General features: G+C 47.7%; 2 protein-coding genes across 6 annotated transcripts in view; one reads left to right on the forward strand and one right to left on the reverse strand.

Annotated features, from left to right (window-relative positions):
• The window catches only part of LOC133118456 (protein YIPF2-like), a 178,917-nt gene that overhangs the window by 154,515 nt on the left and 3,384 nt on the right, over positions 1-21,018 (forward strand). Inside the window, exons 1-7 of one of the 2 annotated variants that reach the window (XM_061228492.1) lie at positions 16,548-16,698; positions 17,093-17,172; positions 19,217-19,265; positions 19,823-19,977; positions 20,267-20,347; positions 20,471-20,558; positions 20,675-20,791. In XM_061228492.1, coding sequence (XP_061084476.1) covers positions 19,235-19,265; positions 19,823-19,977; positions 20,267-20,347; positions 20,471-20,558; positions 20,675-20,791 — 472 coding nt within the window. In that variant the 5' untranslated portion in view covers positions 16,548-16,698; positions 17,093-17,172; positions 19,217-19,234. Of the gene's footprint in view, positions 1-16,547; positions 16,699-17,092; positions 17,173-18,748; positions 18,806-19,216; positions 19,266-19,822; positions 19,978-20,266; positions 20,348-20,470; positions 20,559-20,674; positions 20,792-21,018 lie in introns of those variants that run through there. The other variant, XM_061228485.1, reaches the window with a different exon arrangement.
• On the reverse strand, positions 2,412-17,444 carry si:ch211-286b5.4 (afadin- and alpha-actinin-binding protein B). Of its 4 annotated transcripts, XM_061228460.1 has the most exons (15): positions 17,316-17,444; positions 17,053-17,146; positions 16,478-16,580; positions 15,574-15,642; positions 14,176-14,291; positions 13,266-13,334; positions 12,718-12,841; positions 11,672-11,744; positions 10,760-10,880; positions 9,448-9,598; positions 9,031-9,140; positions 7,798-7,959; positions 7,419-7,524; positions 4,658-4,814; positions 2,412-2,521 (listed from the first exon to the last, which is right to left on the reverse strand). In XM_061228460.1, exons 4-15 carry the CDS (start codon positions 15,629-15,631, stop codon positions 2,428-2,430), a joined length of 1,341 nt encoding a protein of 446 aa, XP_061084444.1. In that variant the 5' UTR covers positions 15,632-15,642; positions 16,478-16,580; positions 17,053-17,146; positions 17,316-17,444; the 3' UTR covers positions 2,412-2,427. The 4 variants fall into 4 exon arrangements, with proteins under 4 accessions (XP_061084444.1, XP_061084435.1, XP_061084458.1 ...); XM_061228451.1 differs by lacking the exon at positions 16,478-16,580; XM_061228474.1 differs by lacking the exons at positions 16,478-16,580; positions 17,316-17,444 and having other exon boundaries at positions 7,419-7,515; positions 17,053-17,284.

Consider the following 21,018-nt stretch of genomic DNA (forward strand, 5'->3'; position numbering starts at 1 on the left):
TTCTTGGACACATCTCTGGTTATATGCCTCAGGGAAGGATTCAATGGAGGTCCCACGCCTAGGAACCCTGCAAACTTTGTGTTACCGTAGCAGAATGGCAATGACATATTTTTTCTTGATTTTCGCTTCACCATTTTAGGTGCAGATTCTCAGCTTTTTTTTTGGGGCATTATTGTACACTTCAGCTTCACCATGTAGAAATTACAGTGGCTTTTATACATTAACCCCACCCCATTGCAGGGTGCTATAATGTTTGAGAAAAATGGCTTCCAGGTTTCTAATTAGTCAGGTGTGTTCAATAGCTTCCTTAGTGCAGGTCCAAGTGGGCCTTCTGCAGTTAGTCTTGACTTTAGGCGTTCGGTTGCCCTTGGAGTCTGTGTGCCTTTGGGTGCTTGTCAACAGGACCATTCTGAGTCTGAGGCAAGACAAACATATGTCTGTCCCAAATGTTATGGTTCTCACACACACAGGTGCACAAGGAGGACTGGTCTTTTTTGGCGGGGGGGGGGGGGGATTAAATTTATTTTCCAACTGTCTAAACAGCCCAACCATTTGATCTGACAGTTTGATAAAGTTGTAAGACAGCCGCCGGCAGACTGCACACACACGTTGTCGTTTCCACGTGCGCTTGTGGAAAATGTTCAATTTCAATTTCCCCTCCTCTTAGTCAGCCGGTAATGCTGCACACAACGCTTCAGACAACTACACCTGAAAAATGGCTTCGAGCAAAACCCCAGCAGTAACACCAGCCCTCCCAAAACAGGGCTGTGCACACCCCTCATTTTTCGGATTCCGGTGTGGGTACTGCACCAGTTTCATATAAGGACCCAAAAAAAAAAAAAAAGGAGAACAGTGACCCTCAGAACACCCTTTAAATATAAATACGTTTGTGTTTCTCAGTCAGAAAGCTGTCAGCAGTGTAGGGTTGGGGGGGGGGGGGGGGGGGGGTCTGTAGGAAGGAAGGGAGTGAATGAGCAACAGAGCGAGAGTTGGAAACATGCCGTTGGTGTGTCTACCGCACTTTCCACCCCTTTGCCCTACCCAGTACAGGAAGACACGAGCGCTCTGGGTTTCAGTGGAGAGAGAGAGAAAAAAAACGCACAAATAGAGAAGTACTGAAACCCGACCCGTCACTAACCACACAGACACACCTGAACCGGTGACCCCGTCACGCTCGGTGACAAGCACACACTTCTGACTGGATGAACCCTCGCTCGCGTCAGGAAAAAAAAGAAGAAAAAAAAAAGAAAAGAAACAGCAACGTTTAACAGCTTTCGAGTGCGCTTGCTGATAACGGTTTATGGGCAGCTCGATGGCAGTCTAACTTCCCTTACCCTCAGAGATAATCAGCAGAGATGCCACTGGTTCGCTGTGGCACATACCTACGCTTCTGAAGAAACGGCCCTACATGATACAAGCCACAAGCCACAAACGTGCTGGAGCAGTTCTCTTTGTCTGAGCCCAAAGTAAGAGAATACAACAATAGCATTACGATCCCCTGCTTAGTCTAATCAACTAAGTCGCTTTGGATAAAAGCAAAAAAAATGAGACGCATTCTCATGTCATTTATTTACATTACACGAGAAAGTTCTCAGGATAACCACTCCCCTTATCCCTCCCCTATAACTTGTGACCAATAGTTTTTGTGCCACTGGCCATCAGGCAAGGCAATGCAAATATTTGACAAATGTTAGGTTCACTTAAATTACACTATTTTAAGGATTATTAGTCGATTTCTGGTTATATTCATTTAGCTAGCCAACTAGCTACTTTGCTTTCATAAGGTGACGTTATCAATAACGTCAGCTAGCTAGTTTGGGTTCATAAAGGGTGTTATATTGGTGTTTTTATCTTAACCTGGCTAGCTAGCTAGCAAACATTATTGGATAAGTCAGCGTCCTTGCCTTGACTCTCGATTGTTGATATACAAAGTTAGCTTGTGAAAAGTTTTAAAATACATTTGACTAAATAATAAAAACGTTTTGCACATTTGTTTTATTGTTGCCTGAAGACAACTGGCAAGTGTCACATTCAACCACCATGTTACTTCTTTAAATTAATTTCAGCGGTATCTATGAGAGAAGTACTATGCCAAATAAAAAGAGAAGTTACTGTTTTCAGTGTTTCTCTCTTCCCATCACACTTACATTCAGTCTCAAATGGTGTCCTTTGAAATTAATTTCAGCAGTTTAAAGCCATTTAATTATTAAGGAATTGAGGATATAATGTCCACTGTGGCGATCCTCATCTCAAAAGAACGCGACCACTGAAAACATTAAAGTAGTGCGATAAAGTCGTTGCCATGCAAAGTAAGACCAATTGTGCCTTGGGTGAGGTTCACTTTTTATTTCTTTATTACCAAAAATATAAAATCTTTAAAATATAGGTTCAAAGAAACCAAAACAAACAAAGCAGGTAGAATACGAGCTAAAAGGACCAGTCCAGGGCCGGGGCGGGGTTCAGGACCCGTTCAGCTCTACCCTCCCAACCGTCGCCCTGAGACGGGCTGTCCATTGAAATCCTGCAGGAGATGGGGAGAGAGAGAGAGAGAGAAGAGAGAGTGCAAAAAAAAAAAAATGTACTAACTTTACAAACAAACCTTATGAAAACAATTCCTCTGGAGTCAACCTGGCTGTTAGGGAATTGACCCATATTTTTTAAACGGCAGCAACTATGGCTGACCTGCTACAAAGTAACAAAAAAATGAGAACTGCGCAAAATGTCCAACCTAAAGCACCACCAACCTGAGAATTTAGACTTCAAAAGAGATTACTCTATAATTGTGAAAACATATAAAAACTAAAGAAAGAAACTGAAGAACTGAAGAAAAAACTAAACCACACCAATGAAACCCTTCTACAATCTGAAGACTCAATTAAACACAATCAGTTCTGGGAAATGTGGAATAACTTGAACAAAACAAAACCCACTCGACCTGACTATTCAAAATGGTGAAATCTGGAAAAAAACACTTTGAACCCATTTACAATGAAATCCTACCCAGGGATCTAAATTTGAATTATGATCTGATCAAACAAACTGCAACTACTAGAATGCACTATTAAAAGACTATCAAAATCCACTCGATTTCCCTATTACCCAAGAAGAATTGGCTGAGAAAACAAAAACTCTGAAATCCAAAAAGCCTTGTGTCTCTGACAGCATCAGAAGTGAAATGCTTAAAAATAGCACACCTGAGCTAGAGAGCAGTGCTCAAATTATTCAACATTGTCCTACATTCTGGCGGTTTTCCTGACATCTGGAGCCAAGGGTTTATTACCCCAATATACAAGAGTGGTGAGAAATTGGACCCTAATAATTTCAGAGGCATTTGTGTGAGCAGTAATCTGGGGGAAGTTATTTAGTAACATTATAAACAATCGAATCCTAACCTTCCTTAATGAACACAATGTCCTGAGCAAAGGTCAAATTGGATTTCTCCTGAATCACTGTACTACACTGTACTACAGACCACATTTACACCCTCAATGCACATGTAAACCAGACCAAGAATGTAAATTTTTTTGCATGATTTATTGACTTCAAAAAAGCATTTGATTCTATTTGGCACAAAGGATTATATTATAAACTTTTAGAAAGTGGTGTAGGGGGTAAAGTATACGATAATAAAATCAATGTACTCAAGAAACAAATGTGGGATAAAAAGAGCCTTTTTTTTGCCTTCAGTTCTTCACCCAAAGAAGAGGAGTTCGGCAAGGTTGCAGCATGAGTCCAACACTATTTAACATTCATATTAATGAATTAGCGGTGGTACTGAGACTAACTAACACAAAAACAAATCGCAACACAATCTGCCCTCAGACCAGTACTGCTGTTAAAAATATAAACGTCAATCAAATAATCAATGATTGGGGAGAGACCTGGCTCCCAAAAGATGAGAGACTCTGCGCTCCCCGCAGGGCGGGTGAGACTCTGCGCTCCCCGCAGGGCGGGTGAGACTCTGCGCTCCCCGCAGGGCGGGTGAGACTCTGCGCTCCCCGCAGGGCGGGTGAGACTCTGCGCTCCCCGCAGGGCGGGTGAGACTCTGCGCTCCCCGCAGGGCGGGTGAGACTCTGCGCTCCCCGCAGGGCGGGTGAGACTCTGCGCTCCCCGCAGGGCGGGTGAGACTCTGCGCTCCCCGCAGGGCGGGTGAGACTCTGCGCTCCCCGCAGGGCGGGTGAGACTCTGCGCTCCCCGCAGGGCGGGTGAGACTCTGCGCTCCCCGCAGGGCGGGTGAGACTCTGCGCTCCCCGCAGGGCGGGTGAGACTCTGCGCTCCCCGCAGGGCGGGTGAGACTCTGCGCTCCCCGCAGGGCGGGTGAGACTCTGCGCTCCCCGCAGGGCGGGTGAGACTCTGCGCTCCCCGCAGGGCGGGTGAGACTCTGCGCTCCCCGCAGGGCGGGTGAGACTCTGCGCTCCCCGCAGGGCGGGTGAGACTCTGCGCTCCCCGCAGGGCGGGTGAGACTCTGCGCTCCCCGCAGGGCGGGTGAGACTCTGCGCTCCCCGCAGGGCGGGTGAGACTCTGCGCGGTATATAGTTATCATTATAGTTATCGTTCTCAGTGTGGCCGGACCCTAAGGGGTGCAGAAGCCATGGGTCGGGGGAGGGACTCTCGCACGCGCTCTCGCTCACGCACACGCACACGCACGCACACACACCTGCGGTAAAAGGGGATCCTCAGGGCGGAGTAAAGCTCCGGGGTGCTGGGGGTCTGCGCCCCGCTCTGACCCCCCCAGGGCGTGATGCCCGACTCCAGGGACGAGGGGGAGTCCGGCTGGCAGCTGGAGAGGGTCAGGCGATCGGCCCCCGGAATACCTGCCAGACAGAGGACACTACATTGGTCATTTTACATTACATTACATTACATGTCATTTGGCTGATGCTTTTATCCAAAGCGACTTAGTTGATTAGACTGAGCAGGAGACAATCTTCCCCTGGAGCAATGCAGGGTTATGGGCTTTGCTCAAGGGCCCAACGGCTGTGCGGATCTTACTGTGGCTACACTGGGGATGGAACCACCGACCTTGCGGGTCCCAGGCATGTACCTTAGCCACTACGCTACAGGCCGCCCCATTTAGTCGATTAGACTAAGCGGGGGCCAATCGCCTCAGGAGAGCCTTGCTGAAGGGACCACAGCTGCGCAGATCTTAATTGTGGCTACACCGGGGTCTACACTTCTGGGTCCCAATCAGGAAAGGCAACTTAGCCACTAGGCTATAGGCTGCCCCACTGGGCAGAGAACACTGAATTCGATTGAATTTATTCATTTGACCATGGGACAGCGCTCATTAATATCATTCACATCGGAGTTCACGGACGCAGAACCGCCTTCTTGCGAAGCAGTGGTGCTCACCGCTGTTCCACTGAGCCACCACGTGTGCGCAGTTTTCCCGTGAGAGGAAACCACTCTTACTTCACATGTTCAAATGTGAAGACACCCCATCTGATGACAGAGGACAGGGCCGGAGCAAATATGCAATACTCTGTCCATCCTAGGTAACCCACAGCCCAGTTTAATACATTTAGTGAGTTGGGGGGTGGGGTGGGGGTTCAACACAATTGGCCCTGACAAGCTGTACTACTAAATCAAATTTTTCCACCAAGTGTGTGTTGGCTGACCCGTGACCAGGCCGAGCTTTAAACTAACAGCAGCAGCAGACACACTGTTCTCTGTTTATGGCTACGGCAGCGTTTCTCAAGCAAAATTTTACGGGAGATGTTCAGAGACCTTATTTGGGTAAAATGGATAATTGTAGAAAATCACCAGGCACTGAATAAGGAGACTGCACTCACTCACTCATTCATTCATTCAGGAGGAGAAAAAAACTAAACAAAAACACTGAAAATCGAGTGTGTACAAATAATAAAAAGGAACCGAAGAATGTTGAAACCCTTGAATGACAATGCAAGCCTTGAATCAACGCCTTGAAATCACACACCTTGATAGTCAAAGGCTCCTGGTCTTTCATAGCAATATATATATTTTTTCTTGAATATGCTTGAAAATCTTCAAAGGGCAAAGCCATGAATATGATGCAGAGCAGTTATTAGCGCGCAGCAGAGGTGACTGATGAAAGCAGGGCTCGATGTAAAGTCCTCCTCAGTTACAGGTACCGTTACAATACGGCTCAGACCTCCAGATTTACAATCTGTGCTCAGATACTATATATGACATTAGTTAGAGCTGACACTTTTATCCAAAGTGACACAGTTGATTAGACTAAACAGGGTCCAATCCCCCCTGGAGCAATGGGAGATTAAGGGCCTTGCCAAGGGCCCAAACAGCTGTGCAGATTTTATCGTGGCTACACTGGGGCTTGACCCAAACAACCTTCCAGGTCCCAGTCAAGCACCTTAGCCACAACACTACAGGCCACCTCATATTGCTTTGTGACAGGGAGCACTCAAATTATGTAATAAACAAAGGAAACGAGATCCATCCTACTTCAGCGACGGATAATTATTTCAGCTACTCGTGACTAGTCCCAGAATGCTTGCCGTTCACCAATCAATGGGTGACAGCAAGGTGGTGCATTGGTAGTGAAGGAAGGAATGTAGAAAGAACATTCACATTTTGTAAATTAAACTGGATCTATTGTTGAGTTTTACAAAGGAAGAGATGAGCACAAAAGTCCCACCGATTAGTTTAGTGACGTGTAATCCGTGTCGTTTACAGGGCTCGTCCGCTTCAGCTACAAGGAGCAGAAGGTCCTCAAGGACAGGCATCCAATCAGGATCCAGAGATAGAGTCTGAATGCTTTACGGCAGTGGATCCCAAACCTCTCCATGGTTACGCCCAGCCAAATCCAGGTATGAGGCACTCCATCGCAAATGCAACGGATGCAACTGATTAAGGGATTGAGCAGTTGTATTCCACCATGAGCACACCTAATACATCAAATACCTGTGGCCTAGTAGCTAGGGTGCTTGACTGGGAACTAGACAGTTCAAGCCGCAGTGCAGCCACAATAAGATCAGTGCAGCCCTTGGGCAAGGCCCTTAATCCGACATTGCTCCCGGGAGGATTGCCCCCTGCTTAGTCAAGTCGGTTTAGTTAAATGTGTCAGCTAAATAACTCCATGTCTTGTCATGTCATGTCGATCTGGATCTGGCTGGGCCTATCCAAGGACAGTTCCAGTGCTTTACAGGACCAGTAACTGACAGAAGACTCAGAGGCAGAGACTCAAAGCTTGGGGAAGAAGGACAATCTCTCTTTCAAAAACTAAATTAAAATAACAACTTCAGTCCCAATCAAGCTCTGATATTTAACTGAATTAGAGCTTAGGAAATTGCCCATTACTTAAATGCATGTACATTATCCACTGAGGGAAAAGGCTGTGTGTGAGTGTGTGTGTGTGTGAAAGGTATGTGAGGCGTGTGTGCACGTGCGTGCCTGCGCGTGTGTGAGATGTGACTCACTCAGAGAGCTGCGGTCTCTTCTGCCGTGTGTTGGCGGCAACAGAGGAGAGTGACACAGGAACTGCTGTCTCAGGAGCAATGCCTTCTGCTGCTGAAACTGATGCCGCTACAGATACATACACACACACACACACACACACACACACACACACACACACACACACACACACACACACACACACACACACACACACACACACACACACACACACACACACACACACACACACACACACACACACACACACACACACACGGGGGTTTCACCGACAGAAATGAATCCAAGACACCAACACCTGTCTGGTGCATAATGGGAGACGAGCAACACAAGGGAAAATGCCCAGAGGACACTGACACACACTCTCGCACGCGCACACACCTCGTGGCCCAGTCGAATAGCAGCCTCTGTGAAAGCTTGCCTCTCTCTCTGGAAGCTCCGCCTCTGGCTCTCAAACTCCGCCCACTTGGCCTGGAGTCTCTCCCACTCCTCAAGGTAGTAGGAGTCCGCCAGGGAAGGCGGCAGAGGGGCTCCGACGTTGTCCTGGGAACGAACGGGGACAGAGAGGCGGGTTACCCCCTTTCAGCTGCACTCCTTGGCCTTGATGCTGTAGGTCTTCACCATACGGTTACGGCCCAACCTCTCCTACATCTCATGGGGGGGAACTACATTGGACTATAACCACCACCAAACCCAAATCTCAAAATCTAAATACAAAACACACATTTCGGAAGAATGGCACTCAACCCTTCTAAACACTTAAAAATCTTACCTTTTGTACCTTTTGTGTTAAAACATTGTTCCAAGACCATTGTAAATCCCTTCCTATCACTGAAAAAGGTTTACTGGCATGTTGACTCACCCTCTGCCTGTGGTTATAGTCCTTAAATTTGGGCTTCAAAATATGCAGTTGACAGACCGACACTGTATACAATAATTCAAGTTCATTGGTTGAAAATTGGTTCCAATTGCTCCGGCCAATGGCGTGGGGAGGTTTCAAAGTCAGTGCGTTCACAGAGAAGGGGGAGGGATAAATAGTGTTGTGGTTTGAGGGGGTTTGTTGCTGCGATTCCTTTCTTGACTGTTATAAGTCCGAAATGACCTTTAAAAATTGAACGTAGAAAAAAAAGAAAAGAATTGGAAGTGTCCTCCCAAGCGTCTCTGTGTCTCAGGTGAACTCTGGTGCAGATAATTTAATTGCCAATCAGTTAATCTGCTAATTTGCAGGAGGCAGTCACAAGCACAGGGGAACATAACAATATGTAGAAGGTCATATTGTGTGTGTGAACTAGACTTGACGTTCAAGACTCTGATACCTTTTGGGAATAGGAACTTTATCGGACCTTTGTTCTGTTGCTTTAAATAAAATTGCCAAATGAATGCAACATAAGGTAATGAGACAATGGTTTAACAACTGATACGAGTCTGACACAGCGACCCGTGTGCAGAGCGAGATAGTGAGACCGAGACTGACAGTTGTACTCCCTACTGAAAAAAAAAAAAAAAAAAAAAAAAAAAAAAAACAGCTCAAGCTAGGTTTTGAAACAGTTGGTAGCCGGTAATTCCGAGCCGGTCGGAGCCGGATTTCACAGCAGGCCTGCGGAACAGCACCACCTGCAGGAGCTGCTGCTGCAGCCTGACCAGCTGCTCGCTCTGCTCCAGGTCCGTCTCCAGCTGAGCCAGCAGCTTGTCCTGGTCCGTTCCCATGGTGACGGAGGAGAAGCCTTGACAGGAACACCGAAGAAGAGAGCAGGTAAGGCCTTTGAGTGCCCCCACGGCAGGGATGTCAAACTCAGTTCCCAGGGGGCCGTAGTGTCTGCAGGTTTTTGTGGTCTGCTTGCCAATCGGCTGTCAATTCAGGCCTTGTCAATTAGGCTAGCCGATCAATGACTTGAATGAACCACAGGTGCTGAGAGTGAAGCCGAAAACCAGCAGACCCTGCGGCCCTCCAGCACTGGAGTTTGACACCTGTGCCCTACAGCCATTGGCTCCCTCTCCAAGATGGCCGCCGCAGGCCGCGCGCTCGGTTACCGTCGGAGATGAAGTCCGCGAGCCTCTTCTGCACCTTGCTCCACCCTTGCACAACCCCCCCGGTCACATGGTCACCCAGCGCCGCCTCCGATTGGATGAGCCTCTTGCAGTCGAGGCCTTGACCGCCAGCCACCACACAGTCTTGCAGAGTCTGAAATAAATCGGTGGATCACGGCCGTATATAGTACCCGTGTTCAACTCGTCCATCAACAGTAACGGACTAGTTAAAACGTCCAGTAGGTCTACGGAATAGGGGGCGGCCTGTAGCGTAGTGGTTAAGGTACATCACTGGGACCCACAAGGTCGTTGGTTCAATCCCCGGTGTAGCCACAATAAGATCCTCACAGTCGCTAGGCCCTTGAGCAAGGCCCTTAAGCCTGCATTGCTTCAGGGAAGGATTGTCTCCTGCTTAGTCTAAACAACTGTTTGTCACTCTGGATAAGAGCGTCTGCCACATGCCGTTCATGGAATGCAATGAATAGTAATTCTGTGAAGAATGACAAACTGGACTTGTGGGATATCAGACTGAGCTAGAACATCCTCCATTTTGTTTTGATTAAGCCTCAGGTGGCTGGCTAGACTAAATCACTGGGCTCCCTGTAACTCAGGACAGCCCAACCCTGCTCCTGGGGGTCTACCAACCTGCTGGTTTTCACTCAAACACAAACAAAGCACACCTCATTCTACAGATAGAGATCTTGTTGAGTTACTAATTAGTAGAATGATGACTTACAGCAGGTATCATGAAATTGAAATCCAAATCCAGCCCTGGTTTTCTTTTCTCCTGGGTAACTAACTGAACAAATATAGTTCGACTGATTGGTCAGACTGTCGTCACACCTGACTCCCAGGTAAAGGGAGGGTGAACACACCTGACTCCCAGGTAAAGAGACGGTGGAAAAGCAGCAGTTCTCAGCCCTCAAGGGCCATGATTTGAGGAGCAGGGAGAGTGGAGGTGCGGATATTCCTGTATGCGTGTTCTTGCGCCACGTGTTCACATGTGCCTACGCATGTTCTTGTGCGCGCATGTGTTTGCGTTATGTGCACAGATGCGGCCGTTCTTGCGTGTGTGTGTGTGTGTGTGTGTGTGTGGAGTGGAGTGGAGTGGAGTGTGTGTGCGAGTGCATATGTGTGTGTATATGTGTGTGCGTGTGTGTGTGTGTGTGTGTGTGTGTGTGAGTGAGTGAGTGAGTGAGTGAGTGAGTGAGTGAGTGAGTGAGTGAGTGAGTGAGTGAGTGTGTGTGCGTGTGCGTGTGTGTGTGTGTGTGTGTGCGTGCGTGTGCGTGTGTGCGTGTGTGCGTGTATGCATTACCCGCTCCATGTCAGCCCGCAGGGAGCAGAGCAGGGTGGTGAGGCACTGTCTCAGCTGCACGTCCTCCCTCAGCTCAGCCTCCCGCCTCTCCAGCATCACCCGCAGCACCTCCTCCTCCCGCCTGCAGGGGGAGACAGAGAGCAGAGAGGAGCGCTGGCTGGCTGACTGACTGTAGGAGGAGACAGAGCAAGAGAGGAGCACTGGCTGGCTGACTGCCTGTAGGGGGAGACAGAGAGCAGAGGAGCACTGGCTGGCTGGCTGACTGACTGACTTGACTGCAGGCAGGGTTCATCAGTAAAGCCCAGGGGCCAGGCAGAGGCGCTGATCTGTAGTTCATCTGTGCAGGCTGACTGAGGAGTCGGACCGAGAGGCCAGAGCACCCACACATCACAGACATTAATCTGCAGTCACTGCGCCAAGAAAACGGCCGTAAACACTTTAAAGGTGCTCACACTCACACTCACACTCACACTCACACTCACACTCACACTCACACTCACACTCACACTCACACTCACACTCACACTCACACTCAACAAAATGTTTTACTACATACATTATAAGGCCCAAACATATCTGTTGCATTCTGATGTCTTTCACTTGAGTAGCGGAAAGGATACTAGTGGGATCTAGCAGAACAATCTTCTGAATCGCTCCAGGAAGAAACATTATGGGTAGAGGAAACATCTTCGCCATATACAGTGACATATACCATATACAGTAATAATGGTCGGACTCGGACACGCACATACGCGCGCGCACACACGCGCACACACACGCGCACACACGCACGACTCATTTATCCCCAACTCCAATTACAAACTGCACCAGTTCAATAATCCATCCTGCCGCAGGCACAAAGTGAGCTAGTCTGGACAGCCATGAATTCCCCACCCCCCAGTGATGTCATACCTTCCGAGGGATCTCATCCCGGAGGGCGTTTCCTTCCCAGGGGCGCTGGCGAGGGCGTTCAAAATGTCGATCGCTGTAAATGACAGAGGGTCACAGGGTTGGAGCTGTGACTTGGTTTTTAAGTTAGACCAGGGGTGTCAAACTCCAGTCCTGGAGGGCTGCAGTGTCAACAAGTGTTTGTGGTTTCCTTTCAATCAGCAGCCAATTAAGGCCTTGAGAACAATATTACATTACAGTACATTATTGGCATTTGGCAGACGCTCTTATCCAGAGCAGCGTACAGTTGACTAGACTAAGCAGGAGACAATCCTCCCCCGGAGCAATGCAGGGTTAAGGGCCTTGCTCTTTAGCCAATGAAAGACTTTTAGAAGTCCGAAATGACCTATTGAGCCTTTAAAGTGAAATGCTCCCTGCTGAAACCTCGAAGAAAGCAGGATCACTGGCTGAGCTGGATAACAGAGTAAAACCCTCCCAAATCTGTTCAGGGCTACACTAAGCAGAGATCTATCCAGCTAACTTAGAGTGGAGTCTCAGTGCCTCCCCCTGCTGGTTTAGAGTGAGTATCAGTGTCTCTGATGGTTAGAGTATCAGTTTGTCCCCCTGCTGGTTTAGGGTCTCGGTGTCCTGCTTGTTCAGAGTCTCAGTGTCTCCCCCTGCTGGTTTAGAGTGAGTCTTAGTGTCTCCCCTTGCTGGTTTAGAGTGAGTCTCAGTGCCTCCCCCTGCTGGTTAGGAATGAGTCTTAGTGTCTCCCCTTGCTGGTTTAGAGTCTTAGTGTCCTGCTGGTTTAGAGTGAGTCTCAGTGTCTCCCCCTGCTGGTTTAGTGTGAATCTCAGTGTCTCCCCTTGCTGGTTTAGAGTCTTAGTGTCCTGCTGGTTTAGAGTGAGTCTTAGTGTCTCCCCTTGCTGGTTTAGAGTGAGTCTCAGTGCCTCCCCCTGCTGGTTAGGAATGAGTCTCAGTGTCTCCCCTTGCTGGTTTAGAGTCTTAGTGTCCTGCTGGTTTAGTGTGAGTCTCAGTGTTTCCCCCTGCTGGTCAGAGAGGTGTCTTACAGGGTCTCCTGCCCCTGTGTCCGTCGGCCAGCTTTGCGAGCCTCTCCTTCAGTCTGTTGCTCTGTTGCTCAGAGCGTCGCAGGTCCACAGCCTGCTGGGTGCAGCGTGTCTGCAGCCGCTGGGCCTGGAGGGGGAGGGAGGGACACGCACACACGCACGCTGAATCTTCATCTTCAATCTTCATCCCAACTCCATTAGCCCCACTACTACCATCATTACTCATTATGCATATACTGTCTCTTACACACACACACACACACACACACACACACACACACACACACACACACACACACACAGAGCGATACAGTGACAGTGACACACACACACACACACAGGCATACACACACAGAGCGATACAGTGACACACACACACACACACACACACACACACACACAGATTGAGACAGAGGCAGGCATACACACAGAGCAATAGTCAGACACACACACACACACACACAGGCATACACACACAGAGCGATACAGTCACACACACACACACACACACACACACACACACACACACACACACACACACACACACACACCTTCTCTCGCTCGTGTCTCAGGTTGTCTTGCAGTCTGCCGATGTGCTGCTCGCTGTCAGCCAGCTGGTCCTGAGAGAGGAGGGTTCAGAGTCTTACCTCACTGCACATACACCTTATTAAGCAAAGAAATAAGATTAAGTCTCAATACAAGACTATTCTGACTACTCTGTCCTATGCATTTCCACTGGGGTATGCTGTAAAGTGCACCATGACAAACGTTTTGCTCCAAGTAATATTAATTTGATTTTGATATGCACGAGAAGCTGTGGAATGCTACCACACCCAGCCGTATGGCTTCCCATAAAAACACACAAGGAGCATAACACCATGGAAGGACATCGTCACCCTCGCTCTCCCTTTCGTGTGATTTTGGGATTGTTCCCACAGCTATTTCATGAAAAGACTAGAGGGCCTAAAATTCTAAATTCTAAACTTTTAAAATGTGCATTTTGTTTCTTACGAACATCATTTAGGGAGTTCAGCGAGCACTAAATCTCAACAAACCACCTGTGAGGAACAAAAAAAAGGCCTAAAGGCCTAGGGGGCAGCATGTAGCCTAGTGGCTAGTGGCTAAGGTGCTTGACTGGGACCTGGAAGGTTTGTGGTTCAAGCCCCAGTGTAGCCACAGTAAGATCCGCACAGCTGTTGGGCCCTTGAGCAAGGCCCTTAACCCCACATCGCTCCGGGGGGGGGGGTGATTGGTCCCTGCTTAGACCAATGAACTGCAAGTTGCTTTGGATAAAAGTGTCAGCTAAATAACTAAACGCATTTGCCTCAGAGGGAGTCAGCTATCCAGGCAGCCAATCAGCCAGTGCTCCTCTCTGCTCTCCGTCTCCCCCTGCAGGCGGGAGTTAGGGACTGAATCGGAGGCCGCCGCGTGTGTGGTTAATTCGCCGTACGGTGACTGTACCCTGAGAGAGCCTCCCCTCCCCCGCGTGACTTTTCGGCTCGTCCAGGAGGGGGCGCTGCGGGCAGGGCTGGGGGCGGGGCAGGGCTGGGGGGACACGGTGAAGGTGCGCTGGGCCTCTGTGTGGGGAGGGAGGGAGGGAGGGGGCCACAGTTAGACCGGCGTGAGTGCGGGAATGGACACGTGCCACTGTACCGCTTTGTTTCGTTTTCACCTTAAGTGGGGCGGCCTGTAGCGTAGTGGTTAAGGTAAATGACTGGGACCCGCAAGGTCGTTGGTTTGATCCCCGCTGTAGCCACAATAAGATCCGCACAGCCGTTGGGGCCCTTGAGCAAGGCCCTTAACCTTGCATTGCTCCAGGGGAGGATTGTCTCCTGCTTAGTCTAATCAACTGTACGTCGCTCTGGATAAGAGCGTCTGCCAAGTGCCAATAATGTAATGTAATAATGTAAATCAGCACCCAGTTGAGCCCCAGCTCACCAGGTGAGGTGAGTTAATTAATCAATTAGAGCAGTTGATTACAGTTAAGTACAGAGTAACAACGAAACCAGCAGACCCTGTAGCTCTCCAGGACCAGGGTTGGAGACCACTGCAGAACGGAGTTGCCTTCAGTTTCCCCAGAGAGATCTAGGGCCAGTTTCACGCACACACAGATTAAGCCTAGTCTAGGACTAAGTTCAATTTTTAATGATTCTCCATACACAACACAATTTAGTCCAGGATTAAACTTGATCTATGTCTTTGAAACTGGCCCATGAAATTATTCTATTCATCAAGGTTCACCAAGGGGTGGGGCTGATGGGACTCACACACGGAGTAAGATTTGAAAAAATGAAGAACAAATACATTTAATGTCTGTGTCACTTATGAATGACCATGTTGCATGAAAGCTGTTTTTCATGGAACAAAGATGTTATTTCAGGTCTGTATACAGTCTTTTATATATATATAACAAGACAAGAGTTAACAGTGCACAATTCTGATCCTTGGCAGATCATTGTCCAGCATGTTTGACACAGTGCTTAGAATGAACATTCAAAGATTGGTTTGAAACTAAACAGCCCGAGTGTGAGTCGGAGAGAGAGAGAGAGAGAGAGAGAGAGAGAGAGAGAGTGAGTGAGAGTGAGTGAGAGAGTGAGAGAGTGAGAGAGTGAGAGAGTGAGAGAGTGAGAGAGTGAGAGAGTGAGAGAGTGAGTGAGAGAGTGAGAGAGAGTGAGAGAGAGAGTGAGTGAGAGAGAGAGTGAGAGAGAGTGAGTGAGTGAGTGAGAGAGTGAGAGAGTGAGAGAGTGAGAGAGTGAGAGAGTGAGTGAGAGAGTGAGAGTGAGAGAGTGAGAGAGTGAAGAGAAGTGTAGATGAGCGGCGTGGTCTGCCAATCAGCTTCCTGTTCGAAATGAAACTTGCCCTGGGTGAGGGGCTGCCGCTGTCGCTCCCGGGGCCTGGGCCTCTGGAGGTGGGCCATCGCTGCTCTAGCTGGAGCACAAGGACAATATTTACAGTTGGTCAATCAAAACCACCCAGTTCAGTGGTCCTCACTTCCGGTCCTGGAAAGCCACAGGGCGTGCTGTTTTTTTTGTTTTTTTGTTTCCCAAATACTCACACGTCACCCCCCTGCTTACTGCCCTCCACTGGCTGCCTGTCATGGCTCGCATCAAATTCAAAACATTGGTGCTAGCCTTCCAAGCAGTTAAAGGGTCTTCCCCAGCTTATCTACAAAAAATCATCAGACCCTACACCCCTGCCAGACCTCTTCGTTCAGCCTCCACAGGCCGCTTGGCACCTCCCCCTCTCAGAACCTCCACCTCACGCTCACGACTACTGTCTGTTCTGGCTCCACGGTGGTGGAACGAACTCCCCGTTGAGGTCAGAACTATAGAATCTCTCCCCACCTTCAAGCGCAAGCTGAAGACGCACCTCTTCAAGCAGCACCTCTCCCCATCCCTCCCTACCTCCCTGTGAACCTTAATTGTTGTCTCTGTGACTTGCTTTGTGTATCGGTATTTTTAGTTGGCTAGGTAAGCAGTGTTTGGATAGTTAACTTTGGTCACTTTTGCTCTGTTTGTTTTTTTGTTTGTTCAAAAAAAAAAAAAAAAAAAAAAATGGCCCTTGTCCTTATCTTTGTTCTACAGGTAGCAGTTGAAATTGTACTTCCCTCTAGGGTCTTTCAGCGAACTTATCCCTGGTTATGGGTATGCACTTTGTTGTACGTCGCTCTGGATAAGAGCGTCTGCCAAATGCCAATAATGTAATGTAATGTACTGAGCACATCTTTGATCAATTAAAGCAGTTAATTATCCAGTTAACTCACCTCACCTGGTTTCTTGGGTCTGAATTAGGTTGCTGATATTAAGGGGAAAAACACAATACGCCCTGCGGCTCTCCAGGAACGGGAGTGAGGACCACCGCTATAACTATGAGATAGAAATGAGTAAACTAATTTCTTACTGAAATTCAAACAATCACACAGACTCCAGTTACAGGATGGAGAAACACTGGTCTACGGCAAGGAATCAGCATCAGGCTTACTCTGTGAGAACTCGCACTGTATGCAAAACCTTTGTAACACAGGCAGTTTGAAGTGGGCCCCGCCCCAGTTTGACCGACTCCCATCAGATTATTTTACTTTAGTCTCTCTCTCCCGTCAACCTGCACAAGTTTTTACCCATTCGTATTCCTACTCAAAGAGCACACGCACGTCCCCTTAATCAGGGCACAAAATGACCAATTTAAAATAAATTACAAACATACAAAAATAAGACACTGGACAGCAAGAGTATACTAAACAAATAAATATCTACCAGCAAAATCGTCGTTAAAAAAATGCCAGCATGAAGCGATTGACATGGAAATGTACAAAGATCAGAGTAAAGACAGAAGAAATACCAGATATTCGTTGAATATGTCTCCTGTATGTTCCTGTAAGTAACGGCACCCACAGCAGAGTGACAGAAAACAGTCCTGCGCAGATTGGAGGCTCCTGGGGATGGGAGAGTGGACGCGGGGGTAAGAAATTCAGTTATTTGCTTCATTAGTAACTGAGTGATTTCAAACGCTGTTAACAATTAGCACGAGGACAGCAGATTGTTTAAATTGCTTTCGGTCTCCCCACAATAAGCTCATTTGCTGAAATGTAAAAACCTCCTCACCAGTAGTTCGGCCTGCTTTATGGTGAAATTGGGGAGGAGATCTGAGATCAGTGTCAACTGCGGGAAGGATCATTAGGTCAGGGGTGCATCTCGTTCAGTCAAGAGCAGCGTGGGTGAAGGCTTTTGTTTTTAGCCCAGCACAAACAAGCCTGATTCTACTTATCAAAGTCTTGATTGATTGATCAAGTCTAGTTAATTAGTTGAATCAGCAGCAAAAAAACCCTGCACCCACACTAGCCTTATTGAATAAGATTGGAAACTTAGTTTCTACTAACAATACTACTACTACTAATAATAATAATGGCAGCATTTCCTTCACTTTGATTCACAATTAAATGCTGTGTTATTTTATTTTATCAGCAATTGCTGAACTTGCCAATGTGTTCAAAACTTGATTTGAATTCTGGGCCCCAAGTTAAAGAGACGCTGTATGCTTTAACCACCCAGCACCTCCTCTCCTCCTCCTCTCTGTCTGTAATGGAACAGGGACCCCCCCCCCCGGGAAAACACAGGTGTTGATAAAAATAATAATTCATTCATTCATTATCCTAACCCACTTATCCTGAACAGGGTCGCAGGGGGGCTGGAGCCTATCCCAGCATACATTGGGCAAAAGGCAGGAATACACCCTGGACAGGTCGCCAGTCCATCGCAAGGCACACACACCATTCACTCACACACTCATACCTACGGGCAATTTAGACTCTCCAATCAGCCTAGCCTGCATGTCTTTGCACTGTGGGAGCAAACCGGAGTACCCGGAGGAAACCCACACAGACACGGGAAGAACATGCAAACTCCACACAGAGAGGCCCCGGCCGACCGGGATTCAAACCCAGGACCTCCTTGCTAAATAAAAATAAAAATAAAATAAATAAATAAAAGGTTCTTTTCAAGCGGACTGCTCGCTGTTCTTAACCTTTATGCCTCTTTTATTTTTTATTTCAAACCTTAATGTGGGCAGTCTGTAGCCTAGTGGCTAAGGTAAAACGACTGGTACCCAGAGGGTTGGTGGTTCAAGCTAGATGGGCCCTGAAGAGCAAAACGCCATAGACATACAAATAGATTGAGTCACTTCATCACATGAATGCCGTCAGAAAAGACAAACAAAACTTTGTCTTGCATTAAAGATGACGAACGAGCAGCAGACTACACTGATTCCCCACATATTTCCACTAAACCCCTTTAGGATGTTCCAGGCCGTTTCCCCCATTAGCCGCATGCTATAAAAGCGTGTTTATTACCTTCAGTAAAGCAGCCGAAGCGATAGGAACGAGACAAAGCCATTTAATTTGCCAATGTACGTAGTAGGACGTTAACACTGGCGGATCCCGTTATTCGTGTCCGGGAAATTTGAATTTTCAGTTTATTATAATTACCTACGCTCTGAGGGGAAGCCCAACAGACGGGGAGGTGTCTGTACATCTGTCTCTTGTGAACACACAGGACTGAGTTCAGCCGCGCAATTACAACCAATTACACGGCGAAAGGTGAGGGGGAAAAAATGTTACCGCGGAAAAACGGAACAGCAGGCTAGTCTTTAAATGTTCACGGTTAATAATATTTAATGAAACCTGAGGGTATCTCTGTTTCGAGAGCAGGTCGCATACTAAAATAGCAATGTGTACGTTATACGGCTGTTTTGGTTTCGCTGATAACCACGCGGACTGTATACCAAACTTCTACCGCAGGGTCACGTTTTTCCAAGTAGGATAACTTCGGCTATTTAGACTTGGGCTACGCATATAGAAATCTGCCGTGTGAATTTATCGTCATTGCTAATCAATCAGCTTATGTCATGTAGTCTCATAGCCAGAGCACATTCACATTTCATGAAATGCTGCTCCTACCCACCACCTGTCTATTATTAAGATCGTTTACGGCTGCAAATTTGTCTTTAGGGTGCGGCCTTGTGGGATATGACGACTCAAGAGGATCCCGAGTTCCAAGGTGTGTTTAACGGCTGTTTTTTTTTTTTACAAATACTTTTCCATCAGTATATTACCAGCTGTATTGTATGGACACCCTCAATAGTTGTGTAAGTGTTCACAGAACAAAAGATCTCCCTCCTAAAAGCATGATGAACAATCACAAGTCAAAATCAGACTCCTAAGATTCCTCAGAATCTTAACTGTGTATAAAATGGGTGTAAAAATGACAGTCCAGGTCCATGTTTATAAAAAAAACTGGTCCGGCTTTATGCACTTGTGCTAAATAAAGTCTGATTTTCCTGAAGAGCTTGCTGCCGTGTTGTCTTTTCCCTCGTGAAGATGTTTTTCGACACATTGGAGATTTGGACTCTGTCGTTTCCGAGACACGACACTAAATGTACTTAATGGATTAATTTGGCCCACTGTGTCCATCATTCAGCGCCCATTTTCACCCTCATATTGTTTCACTTCCCACCAAATCACTTCATTTCATCTCCTCCCTCCCTCTCTCCCCCCTCCATCCCTCTCAAATATGCCCTCTCTACTTTTCTCCTGCTCCCTCTTCGTCTCCTGCAGATTTCCAGGTTTCCGACGCAGACCTGCTGATCGTTCCCCTCGACGCCCCGGATTTCAGCGCTTCCGGGTGTGATGCCGGACGCGCGGAGGACAGGGGCGTGGCGTTCGTACTTGACCAATCAGAGGACGAGGACGGCCAGGAGGAGGAGTCAAAGGTCACAAACCCTGCTCTTAACAAATTATCTATTTGTGCATAATATTTGGTCTGAATTTGCATTCAGCGTGGTGTTTATCCAAAAGAGGTACTGCTGCCAGCCAAAATTGAATTTCTATGGATTGTTTTTAGAGAGACACTGTCATTAAAATGATTTACAGAAACTGGAAATATCAAGAAAAGACCACCAGGGATCAATGGAGGTTTCCTTACGTACAGTGAAGGATATAGTCGTCAAATGATTTTCTGTCTTGAATAATTTGTGGTCTGAATGTATGCATCTGTACCAGCTCCTGGGAGGAGAGAATGAACCTGGCAACTTGTGGACCTTTGAGTACTATCAGGCTTTCTTCGATGTGGATACAGTGCAGGTATGTGCACACACACACACACACCCCCCCCCCCCCCCCCCACACCCCCCCACCTACCCACACACCCACACGCGAGAATGAACATTCCAGGGTTCCAACTGGTTACACTGTTTATGTCTGCAGGTCTTGGACCGCATCAGAGGGTCTCTCATACCTTTACCTGGACGGAACTTTGTCAGGCACCATCTCCATAGCAACCCTGATTTGTATGGTATGACGTACATAAACAGTAAAAAAAAAAAAATGTTTTTAACTGAAGCTGCATTTATTATATTGAATTAGTATAAGTGCTATAAATTTGGCATATATTAAACGTACCCCCCCCAGGCCCCCTCTGGATCTGCGTGACACTGGTGTTCTCTCTGGCCATCGGTGGAAACCTCTCCACCTTCCTGACTCAGAGGGGTGACCCCAACTTCCGCTACAGGCCGCAGTTCCACGCTGGTGAGGCAGAGGGCGCCGCTCTCGCTCCTGTTGTGTTTAACCAGAGGCAGCAGTGGCTTCTGGGAGATTGAGTTGTCAAGCCCTGTACCGTCGGATCTTTCTAAACCGCCATTTTGCATTCTCAATGCCCCTGTCCAAATGTGCAAATCCACTCTCAGCAGCAGCAGCTACCCGTGACTTGTGTGTGTGTGTGTGTGAGAGAGAAAGCCTCTTTAGCGTTACTTAAA

This window comes from Conger conger, chromosome 2, assembly GCF_963514075.1.
Source record: "Conger conger chromosome 2, fConCon1.1, whole genome shotgun sequence".
Classification (NCBI taxonomy): Eukaryota; Metazoa; Chordata; class Actinopteri; order Anguilliformes; family Congridae; genus Conger; species Conger conger.